Source organism: Uranotaenia lowii, chromosome 2 (genome assembly GCF_029784155.1).
Source record: "Uranotaenia lowii strain MFRU-FL chromosome 2, ASM2978415v1, whole genome shotgun sequence".
Classification (NCBI taxonomy): Eukaryota; Metazoa; Arthropoda; class Insecta; order Diptera; family Culicidae; genus Uranotaenia; species Uranotaenia lowii.
In genome coordinates this window covers 49404530-49417065 of record NC_073692.1, presented here as the reverse complement: position 1 = coordinate 49417065, position 12536 = coordinate 49404530, and the positions used below count along the sequence as shown (strand labels likewise).

General features: G+C 40.5%; 2 protein-coding genes across 3 annotated transcripts in view; one reads left to right on the top strand and one right to left on the bottom strand.

Annotated features, from left to right (window-relative positions):
- Positions 1 to 12536, top strand: part of LOC129743747 (tyrosine-protein phosphatase non-receptor type 14) — an 88266-nt gene that overhangs the window by 8276 nt on the left and 67454 nt on the right. The gene's annotated exons all lie outside the window — the stretch shown is intronic.
- On the bottom strand, positions 69 to 5086 carry LOC129741371 (uncharacterized). Its single transcript, XM_055733095.1, has 2 exons — positions 4454 to 5086; positions 69 to 3644 (listed from the first exon to the last, which is right to left on the bottom strand). The coding sequence occupies exons 1-2, from the start codon at positions 5084 to 5086 to the stop codon at positions 69 to 71; spliced, it is 4209 nt and encodes a 1402-aa protein (XP_055589070.1).

The following is a 12536-nucleotide window of genomic DNA, read 5'->3' as shown; positions in this document are numbered from 1 at the left end:
GATGGAACCCATCTCCACTCCTTCCGAGTGGTTAGCTCCAAGATCTCGCAGATTCGGAACGATACAAATCAATTAAACTTTCGGGGATCTCCGTTGATCCAGCTCAGCGCTGTTCCGGAATCGGACCACAACACTCGCTTCTTTATCTGCAACGAATGTCCCTCGATGACACTTCGCATATGACGTGCACCCAACACACACGCTTGTAGCTCTAAGCGCGGTATCGACCACGCCTTCAGGGGTGCAACTTTGGACTTCGCGCCTACCAGCGCAACTTTTACTTCTCCGGCAGCGTTCGTTGAGCGGAAATACGTCACACAGGAATATGCAATCTCACTGGCGTCCACAAATGTGTGAACTTCGACCTCGTTGATCGCCTCTCGGAAATAGCATCGCTGGATACCGATATCGTTGATGTGTTCAAGCATTTGGACCCATTTCAGCCACTGTTGGTGCGTTTCATCGTCCACCGGTTCGTCCCAGCCGAGCTCTTTGCGCCAGGCTTCCTGGATAATGATCTTGCCAAAGATCAGATACGGTGCTAGAAGACCCAGTGGATCGAACATTGTCATCACACACCGGAGTATCTGTCGCTTCGTTGGTTTCTCCTGTGTAGTGATTAACTTCACCATGTCTTCCCGCATCTTCGTTGGGAACCGCAGCTCATCGTGTTCCGTATCCCACAAAATACCAAGCACACGTTCGGAGTTTTCTCCCTTAGTTGGGCACATGTTCTTCACTGGATGTGCCTTGACCTCTCCAAGAAACTGCATGACCTCGTCGCTGTTCGAACAGAACTGACGAAGTTCGAAACCACCGTGTTGATGTATCGCCCTCACCCGGGACGTAACTTCTTTGGCCTCAGCCACGCTCCGAAAACTGGTCACATAGTCATCAACATAATGACCACTGATTGCTTCTTCAACGGCTGCAGGATACTGATCGGCGAACAGGCGGGCGTTGATATTCTTAACGTATTGGGCAGTCGCTGGTGAACTGGTCGACCCAAACGTTGCCACGTCCATGACGAAAACTTCTGGCTGCTGATTCGGATCCGACCGCCACAGGAACCTTTGAGCGCTTCGGTCAGCTTCACGAATCAGGATCTGGTGGTACATCTCCCTGATGTCTCCACAAACTGCCACCGGATACTGGCGGAACCGAAATAATACAGCAGGCAAAGATGTCAACTGGTCGGGCCCTTTCAACAGCATCGCATTTAAGGACACCCCGTCGACTTTGGCTGCAGCGTCCCAGATGAGCCGCACCTTACCGGGTTTCTTGGGATTGGTGACCGCGCCGAGGGGGAGGTACCATGTGCGTCGGGGGTCAGCCTGTTGCAGCTCATCCGGAGTCGCTCGATGGCAGTAGCCTTTCTGCTGATATTCCTCGATCTGACGCACTATGTTGTCCCGCATCGCCGGTTCTTTTCCCATTCTTCTTTCGAGACATTGGAGTCTTCTCAGACACATTGGATAGCTGTCTGGAAACTCTACGAAGTCGTACTTCCAAAGCAGGCCGGACTCATAACGATCGCCTACTCTCTTCGTAGTCTCCTGCATAATTTTCGTTGCTCGAGTGTCTTCGTCACTCAACACTGGCGTAAACACTTTCGATCCAACTTCGTCGAGCGTCAGATAAGTCTTCACTGCCTCGTCTAAAGATGAATCATGTTGACAGTCACAAATGTGATAACTGAATGTTGGCGTTGACTCGTCGCGCTTGCCACCGTACACACACCAGCCCAGGCGGGTGCGTACCGCAGTTGGATCTCCTACTTCGCCCTCTCGCGCCTTGAGCGGAACCACCAAACGTAGATTGTCAACTCCTATGAGAAGTTGCGGACTGGCATTCTCGTAACCATCCACCGGAATTCCTCGAAGATGACTAAAACGTGACTTGAGTTCTTCGAACGGCAAACTCTGTGTTGGTAAGTTCAGGGAATTGGTTGTTCCGACGTTTGAAACCTTGTACCGCTTTGATTTATTGATGCCGGAAATCTCGAACGTCACTCGTTTCGAATCGTTCTCGATCCGCGTCACATTGGATGTCCACTGCAAGCACAACGGTTGGGAGTGCCCGTTTAGTTGAAGTTTTTCTGCCAGACTCTTTTCCAGCATTGTTATCGAAGACCCTTCGTCGATGAAGGCAAATGAATCGACGGATAAACTACCGTTGTGGAGCGTGATTGGAATAACACGGTACAGTAACGATGGAAACGACGACTGGTGAACGTGATGCACAACGTAGTTCGATGTCGGATTCGGACCAGAGCTGTAGGATGCCTTTGGTTTCTCCGCCGAGTGAAGAAGTGCGTGATGACGCGCATCGCATCCATCCACGCCGCAGCGAGTGTTGTTTCTACACGAACGAGTCCCATGACTGTACAAGCACGTTTTACAAAGTCCCAAATTTTGTATACGGAGCCATCTGTCATCGACGGTCATTTTCTGGAACGATCGACATTCTCTGGACTTATGCCCCTCTTTCTGGCACACGGCACAAGTCAAAACTCGTTTCCTAAACTCCGCTGCACCTTGGCAGCTACTCCGCTCCTTCGGCTTCTCGAACTTTCCCGCGACGTCACTGTGCACAAAACTCCGGTCCGGCTTGGATCTTTCAGGCTTCGACTGCCTGGCTTTCGATTCGCCGGTGTACGACGTCACGGCGTATGCATCGTCGACAGTTTCGTCCATGAAGGTCCCGAACGTTCGTAAGTCCACGGCCTCGACCGTTCTGATGTATCTTCCCCAAAGCATTTGATATTCGGTCGGGAGCTTTCTCACCAACTCCTTTAGCAGCGAGGGATTGTTCAGATGATCGTTCAAATCCGCGGCCTCAAAGTGTTCGCAGAGACCCTGCACTTGTGTCCCGAAGTCGATGATAGTGTTGAGTCTATCAGCCTTCGGCGGGGGTGTGGATCTAACTTTCTCAATTAAGGTCTCGATGATCAAATCCGGTCGACCGTAACGCTTCTCCAGCATTTTGATGGCTGCTGGCACGGATCCCGGATGTATAAGCCTGTTACGAACCGACTCCCATGCCGAACCCTTCAGGCATCGTTGAAGGCGAATCATGTTCTCGCCGTTGTTGAAACCACAGGCTTCTGTGGTGTACTGGTAGTGGCTAATAAAAACAGGCCAGTCGGCGGGATTTCCGGAAAACGTTGGCAAATCCCCCGAGAAGACTTGGCGCGCTGTACGCTGCTCTTGAGTTGGCCCAAGTGGCCTCGGATTGACTGGAACTCCGCTATCAATTTGCCTCGTTGATTGTGGGGGCAACAGCTGCCGTCTCTGCGGCACTTGCACTGGCTCCTCGACAGTTAACGATGTCGGAATAGCCTCAGGTCTGAACATCAGTTCCGGCGCAACACATTCCGGTTCTATCGTTGGCTGCCTTCTATCCGCTTGCATGGATGGCTTCTGCTGACTGGGTTGGGCAACAACACGCTTGCTCTTCGGAATCGTTCCTGTCGGATGTGTAGGACCATCCACTAATGCTTCCGGAAATGGTTTCGGAAGTCGGATTGATTCTTCCGGCCAAGCTCGAACACCTTTCAATCCCCGCTGACACAGTTGGAGCTGGTTCTCAAGCTCGCTTAACTTATCTGCTGACGGCTGCTGGTGCTGTTGACAGTCGCGCAGCTGTTTTTTTTTTTTTTGTAAATTGTTTATTTGAAACGGCTCGTACCGTTAGGCTTTAAGGAGCCAAACTCGTTTTGTTTGATTACAATTGTGTGCTTATATCTAGTTCACTTTAAAAAAAAAAAAAGAAGATAGATAGGGAAATATGAAAATAAAAAGAATTATAGACGAAGATCAATAGCTTTTAGGAAAAGGTATATTTCAAACATGTAGTCCAAGTCAATGACAGCCAGCACATCTCTCACTGGAACATAGGGTGGTTTTCCTCGGGCCCGAAGGGAGTCTATCAAATTCGTTCTAGCGACAAGATGGACCTCGCACGACCAAACAATATGCTCGATGTCGTGGTAACCTTGGCCGCAACTACACAAATTGCTGCCAGCAATATCAAAACGATAGAGTACCGCGTCTAAGGAACAATGATTGGACATGAGACGGGAAAATATACGAATAAAATCCCGACTCAAGTTCAATCTATTAAACCATGGTTTAAGGCTTACCTTTGGGATAATCGAGTGGAACCACCGACCCTTGTCATCCTCGTCCCATTTGCGCTGCCAGTTGACAAGAGAGTTTTTTCGAACTAAAAAGTAAAATTCGTTGAAGGCGATTTCACGCTGATACGTGTCGCCTTCCATCGCCCCCACCTTTGCCAGAGAGTCTGCCTTCTCATTACCCTCTATCGAGCAATGGGAGGGAACCCAAACAAAGGTGATGGTAAAGCGACGTTTTGATAAAGCACTCAAACTATCCCGTATCTTCTCGAAGAAGTATGGCGAGTGCTTTCCCGGTTTTATTGAGTGAATTGCTTGAACAGAACTCAGACTATCCGAGTCGCGCAGCTGTTGTTGCAATTTCCTTATTGCGTCTGCAATTAGCTCTCGACGTTCTGGAAATTCATTCGCTGCTTCTTCCGGAAGTGGTAATCTTGCTGACGATTCTCGGAGGATTGTTCCTCCCTCTGCGCCCAAAAATTCGGGGCCAGCTTGGCTCGCTACCCACTCCGTCACACGCTCAGACTTTTCGGCAGGGTTCGCATGCTGCCGAGAATGAACACTATGTTGTTCATCTTCCTCTTCCATGAGGGATTCCTCGATGATCCGGTAGCGCTCCTTAACATAGGCCTTTTCGATCCTTTTCTCGATCTCCTTTTCTTCCTCCAGGCGCTTTAGCTCCAAATTGAGCTTTGCTTTTCGGACGGAAGATGAAGTCCGCGCTGATATCGTTTTCGTCGGAAGAGGAAGGCACTTGCTGCAAGTCCATGGCCTATTTGAAACGCCAGCGCTAACACCAGCGCACGAAAGATGCCACCAGCAATTGCACTGATCACAGGCCACCATATTGTCCGCTGAATCCGGACGATCGCAGGCAACACAACTGCTCGAGTTGTCCTGATTGGTGGTGTTGAAATCATCCTCGCTCGATGAGTGAACCGTCGCCATCGGATGAATATTTGAAGAATTGTTAGCGAGAGTCAAAGTCGCCGGAGCGAACTGTATTCGATAGTAACAATTTTTGTATGAACAAATTGTGAACAACTTCAAATCTAAAAAGTGGAAGAGGAAATTAGACAAAATTCTTTCTACAAATCTATACGACTACTCACATTCAGTCAACCGGCCTGTACTTTGGCTGACCTCCTCACTAACCTAAGCACAACTCTGTGCTACTGCTAATTGCAGATTGGAATGCCTATGAGAAAATATAGGTTAAGTGTGATGCCGCTTTCATATAAAAAAAATACAACTTTACCGAAACTGTTCGGTCGGATCCACAAAGGAATCTATACTGGCCCGACTATGCAAGCCTATTTTGCCGGTTCGTACAAATATTGCAGACCGGTGGATTGCGTACCTTCCGGCTGTATCTACGCACCTCGATGCGAGCTCTCTATCAGCGGCCACTAAACCTTCACTTTTCAATCTGCCTATCTATCAACTTTCAAACTTTCTTTTTAAATTTTCACTCTACAAATATATTTTCCTCTTCCGAACTATCAACCACGCGCTTTTTTTCTTCCTACTATAATGATCTCTTCTTTTACTTCTTTCTCCTCTTGGTTTTTTCACGCTCATCGAGAACTGTCACACATTGGGGTGTCGTCAGCTCCCGGTCTAATTGCCCTTGTGGCAACACTCATTTAAAACTTTCCTCTTCTGTCCCCCGTTCTGTTTTTCCTTTCCGGGTCAGCCAGGCGCTCATAAACCCATAAAAAAAATAATTATAAATTTGACCAAATTGAGAAAATTAACATCAATGATAAAATTGACAAAAATTTAAAATGAAATTAAATTACAAAATTGACAAAATGCAAAAAAAAATTTTTGAATTTACCAAATTGACAAAATTAACTGTATTTATAAAAATTAACAAAAATGACAAAACTGACCACATGGATAAAAATAACTAATTTGACAAACCTACAAAATTGACAAAGTTAATAGAACTAACAAAATAAACAGAAATGACAAAATTAAATTTTGTCGTTATTGTTATTTTTGTCAAGTTTTTTTGACATTTTTTTCGTCAATTTTTTTAGTTTTTGTTAAAAAATACCCGTTTTTGTCATTTTTGTTAAGTTCGTCAAATTTGTAAGCTTTATCATTTTTGTCAATTTTATTATCCATTATATTAATTTTATCATTTTTGACGATTTGGTCAATTTTTTCTATTCTCAATTTAGTCATTTTTGTTGATTTTGTCATTTTTTACAATTTTGTCAATTTGGTCGATTTAGTCCATTTTCACAATTTTGTAAATTTGGTATTTTTGACAATTTTGTCTATTGTGTCGTTTTTGTTAATTTTGTCGAATCTGTCAATTTCTATAAAAATATCATTGAATTTTAGAGACTGAGATTTAGTTGAACATTTGACTCTTGAGTGAATTATGCTTGGAGCCTAAACATTATCAAACAATGCTGGATTCGAGATGCCATAAAAATCTTCGACGTTTTGTGTTTATGGAAAAATGGTAAAAAACAACGTGACAATTTTCGATGATTATAAATTTTGTTAAATAAAGTGATAGCACATTTTCGGTAAATTTTTGTGTTTCTCCTTGGTGTATCCTGCAATGACCTTCTCATAACAAAATTTTCCCCAATAATTAATCATTTAAAAATAACATGAGGAGTTAATTCCCTTTTTATTATATGCTTGGAGGAGGAATAATCCAGTGGGTTTAAAATTCCAACAAAAAAATTAACTTCGAGATTGTAATCCATTGTAGCCCCAAATTTTTTAATCCGGTTTGGCCACCCAGCAAACATTTGTGTTGCTATATTTTTATGCTTTCTTATGCTGATTTTTTATGATTTACTTTCCTTATACACGAAGGTTTTTTTACGAGGTAATACGTACAGCGTAATAAAATCCGCGTTCCAGAGAACCGCGTAAAAAACCTTGTTGATTGCGGAAAATTTAGACCTGAGACTTGAGACCTGAGACATGACACCTGAGACTTGAAGCATGAGACCTGAGACTTGAGACCAGAGGCAAAAGACATGAGACTTTAGACTTGAGACCGGAGATATGAGACATGAGACCTGAGATCTCAGATCTGAAACAAGAGACTTGAGACCTGAGACATGAGTCATGACACATGAGACATGTCTCATATCTCCTGCCTCATGTCTCAAGCCTATGTTCTCAATTCTCATGTCTCCGGTCTCAAGTTTCAAGTCTCAAGAATTGAGAACATAGGCTTGAGACATGAGGCAGGAGTTATGAGACATGTCTCATGTGTCATGTATCATGTCTCGGGTCTGATGTCTCAGGACTCATGTCTCCGGTGTCAAGTCTCATGTCTCAGATTTCAGGTATCAGGTCTCTGGTCTCTTGTCTCAGGCCTCTTGTCTGAGGTCGCATGCTTCATGTCTCATGTCTCATGATTCCAGTCTCATGTCTCTTGTCTCATGTCTCTTGTCTCATGTTTAATGTCTCATGACTCCAGTTTCATGTCTCTTGTCTCAGATTCTTCTAATTTCAAATAAAATTTAACTGTTTTCCTTTGGAAAGGACTTATATTTTCTCTCAAATACCGCGTAAATTGCGAACATAAAGTTTCGAGAAAATTCCTGTGGAAGTTCCGAAACACCTTTTAAATTCTAGATTTGAAACTATTGTTTAGAATTGTCTGAAAACTTTGTATTCAATTGAGAAATGGATTAAGAAATTACCTATGCATTCGATATGGGCTTTAATTTTGTTCTTAGTAGTCAAAATGCACCTACAACTTTTTGCATTGATCGTTTGGCACAAACGTCGTCTGCAATTTGAAGAATTCAATCTGGAAACATGATTGCATTTGTCCATAACTTCGCAATTCCATCAGAAGTTGTATGAAGAAAGGACCAAAATAATCAAGAGCACGCAGATGTTCCTATATGTTCCTTAAATCGAGTTTGCTCGATACTGTCGCAGCAATATTACTGTTAAACTGGACACTGCTGGCCTTCACCTGTGAATCTGTTGACCGACCTAGTGCAGCGTACAAATGACAAATGTTTGGGATGCATTTGTTTAGAACAAAAAAAAATGAATTTCCCAAAACATACGACGGCCAAAGCGCGATCCCGGAGGCCGGAGGCTGTACACGACAATGCTGACGAAGTTTGACTGCGTGGTAATGAACGACGAAATCTACGTCAAAGCCGACTACAAGCAGCTTCTGGGACAGGAGTTTTATACGGCAAAAGGAAGGGAAAAGGTAGCAGATATTTTCAAGCACATGATACTGTCAAAGTTCGCGAAGAAAAATTTTGTTTGGCAGCCATCTGTACCTGTGGCTTGAAAAGCAGCATTTTCATAGCTTCCGGGACTGTCAACCAAGAAATTTATGTGAAAGAGTGTTTGAATAAACGTCTTCTGCCTTTCCTGAAGAAACATGGTTGTTCCGTACTATTTTGGCCGGATTTGGCATCTTGCCATTACGGTAAAAAGGCCATGGAGTGGTACGCCGCCAACAACGTGCAGGTGGTTCCCAAGGACAAGAACCCTCCCAACACGCCAGAGCTCCGTCCAATTGAGAAATACTGGGCTATTGTCAAGCGGAACCTAAAGAAGGCCAAAAAAACTGCTAAGGACGAGCAGCAGTTCAAGGCAAATTGGCTTTCTGCGGTGAAGAAGGTGGACAAGGTGGCTGTACAAAATCTGATGGCAGGGGTTAAACGTAAGGCCCGGCAATTCGGATTTGGAAAAGCGGAAGCTTAACTTAATATTTTTCCTGAATTTTATACTAATTAAACTTGAAAATGAAATTTAATTTGATTTTTTAAATAAAAGATTTCACCGATTTACACGCGTTTTCTCTTGACCAAATTTTGACCGTATCACCTAAAGGTACTCAAAATTATTCATTAAATAATTAACACTATTCACAAAATTTCAACACTTTCCTAAAGACTTTCGGCTAAAGTGCAAAAGGACCGATAAACCAAATTTTCAAACTTTTGTTTTGCGACCAATTACGTGGTTTTGTGACCACGCCAATACAGAGCAACGCAAAACGTCGTTAAAACCTATTTCACTCGAAAATGGAAAATCATTATACGTCTTAAATTCAAATCATTTTGTTGAAGTCATTTATCGACTAAACTAAACCAAGTTTTTATCGAACGTAGATGTTTAACCACCGTTTACAGTCAATAACTCAATTTTATTTATAATGGTTCATACGACCTAATCAAAACAAACTCTAGAATTTAATTTCTTTCTAAAGCGACGAAAACTAAACCAATTGAGAGTTACCCCACACCTTATTAGTACCGATCGGAAGAATGCAAGAGGGCTCATGATTTTGCTCTCATAGCTTTCAACTCGTTGCCAGCGCCAATATTTTCCAGGTCTCTCATTGGTCTATATTATCCAATTCCCATCTGATTTTTAGCCATTTGGATGCACTGCTGGTTGCAGTCTGCAGAGAGAACGTAACGATGATTTTCTCACTTGAAGCCCGCGGGGAAGCAAAATCATTTGAAAATTTACAAACATGGCGGACTTTCTATTATATCCGATTTAAACTGACTTCAGTTGACATTTTATACGATCTTTCTACTATGCAGTTAGAATTGCGATTCGCCACACCATTGTAAACGACTTAAGTTATCATTTCTGATACTATTTCATGTTTGCTTGGCATACCAAATGAAATTAAAACTGCTTATCAAAATTGCAACAATGACAACTTTTTTGGTTTTGTCAATTTTGTCTCTTTGTCGTTTTCTAGCGGGAAATTATACACTTATACGGTCCTTTGACGTCATGAAAAATATGACGTCATATTTTATATCATCTTGATTAGTGATTGCTGGATATTGCTAGCAACCTTAATGGACACGTTTTTTGGAGCGATTGTTTTATGATATTTACTATGAGAAAAATTGTTTTGTTTGTTTTTCTTTCTTTTATAGAGAAAAAAGTCCATTTTAAGATCAAAATCATTTTAATTGTGCAGCCCACGTAAAAACGTCGCGAACAAAGGGTACAAAAATTCACACTCATACACAGACATCGTGAGAACTCGTCGAGCTGATACGATAAGTAGTAAAGTGAATTTTTTCGTTATTGTCATTTTTGTCAAGTAACTTTTGTAAATTTTAGACATTTTTTTGAAATTTTGTCATTTTTGTTAAATTGACCCATTTTGTCATTTTTGTTAAATAAATTTATCAATTTTATCAGCGTTGTCAAATTTGTAAATTTTATTATTTTTGCCAATTTGTCCATTATTTCATTTTTGATGTTTTGGTCCATTTTTCCTATTATCAATTTCGTTAAATTTGTCATTTTTGTCGATTCTGTCAATTTTGACAATTTTGTTAATTTAGTCGATTCAGTCCGTTTTCACAATTTAGGAAATTTGGTATTTTTTTGACAATGTTGTCCTTTTCGTTAGTTGTGTCGCTTTTTCAAATTTTGTAAAATTAGTTAATTTTTATAAAAATATCATTGAATTTTATAAACTGAGAATCAATTGAACAAGGCTAGAAGTTGGTCACTTTTTAGTAACTTTGTCACTTTTTTCAAGCTGGTCACGCACCAGTTACTTTTTTTAAAATTTGGTCACTAAAGTTACTATTTTTAATAATTTTCATACAAATCAGGTTATTCAATTATCTACATTTTGTTTTGTATTTTATTTAAATTTTATTCTACATGTCGGACTTGATTATCCATTGACGATTATTCATATTTTTAGGACTCAAGTTCTTTTATAAAAACGTGTGTTTATCAACGTTCATTTTTCGTCTTATTCAATGAAGCTTACTGTGTGCTTCGGTATTTTTAAATTATCTTAAAGTGGAATAACTAGTAAGTAACTAATAAAGTAAAGTTTAGCATTTTTAATTCCTTTGTGTTTAAATAGCTAACGTTTTCTCAGATTTGAATTGAAAGAATACGAGCTTACAAATTGAAATATGGTATTTAATGTTCAAGAGAATGAATTGGTACATCATTTTTTTAAGATACAAAATTTTTAATTTTCAAAAGTTTTTCCCAAAAGTCTCATATGAAGCCCTTGGCGCCAAAGGGGTATAAGTGCATAAAAGCTTATTTCGAGAAATCACGCTTTTAAATTATTAGGTGACCATTTTTGTAACATATTTTTCAAAAATTTGTGTTTTTCTTTTGAACGTAAAAGTACTTCAATAAAATTCTAAAAATTTGAAAAATTCACCGAATATAGAAATATAAAGAATCGTTTGAGATTATAAACTTCGACCATGTTTGAACCTTTTACTTTTTGACTCTGAGGGCCTCATACATTTTTGCTTCGTAAATTTCACTCGGGTTTCAAAACAGATTTTGAATCTATTATTCTCAATTAAATTTAAAACAAATCAACTAAAATCTTAAATGTTTCGAAAATTTTTCATGAATTTCTCATGCAAGTCCTCATGCACAGCATTTTTTGTTTTGGTTTTTGTAACTAAAGGATGCTAAGTGAAGTTCTTCGTCTACAGAAAATTTCATTAAAAGAATTGAAAATTGCCACAAAAACGGTTAGATAGCTCAGAACGGTTAGATAGAATAGAAAGAACTATTATGCTCTTTTTCAGATATTAAAAAAAAATCCGCAATAACCCAAATGATGAGATTTCCTAATGAAAACGTTACTTTGAAATTTGCCAAAAATATGGATGAGTTTTGAACTTAAACCCAAAATAATTAAAATCTCAGGACTTGATAAATCTAATAATGACTCAAATTAAGTCAGTCTGATGCCATGTGTCATGCAATGAACAATATTTTTTCGTTTGCCAGGAGCTTATGAATTCTTATTGAAAAAAAAAACTGTTTTTGAATAAACTGAACTAACATGTTGATCATTCAATCCTTGGTTGTTATTTCTGAAGTCTCTATTGATGTAATTTTTGACTTGATATGGTCACTTTTTTTGCCCTAATTTGATTTAAAAGTAACTATTTTGCCCTACTTTTTGCCTCATGGTCGCTTCTAGCCCTGAATTGAACATTTTGCAATTGAGTGAATTATGCTTGAGACTAAACATATTCAAAAAGGTATGTCTTGAGACCCATAATTAATGATTTCCCAAATCGACCGATAACCATACCTTTCTGTAAGAAAGACAAAAACTGAAATCATGCCTATAGGAGCCGTTAAGATACCACGTGATGTGTTTATGGATTCGAATATTGAAATTTAAAATGTCGTGACGTTTTCATAATAAATGATGGATTGCAGAAAAGACTCATAAACCATCCGGGAGTTGGGTCCGAATTCCTAGTTTCTGAACATTGAACATTGTTTTTGGCAAGTATTTTCGTTAAGTGTTCAACTCTTCTAAGCCAGAGGTCACGGCATACAAAATACTTTTTCTGTGGGCTGATGGTGTTAACATTAGTAAGATGCTATCCGTTATGTGCTA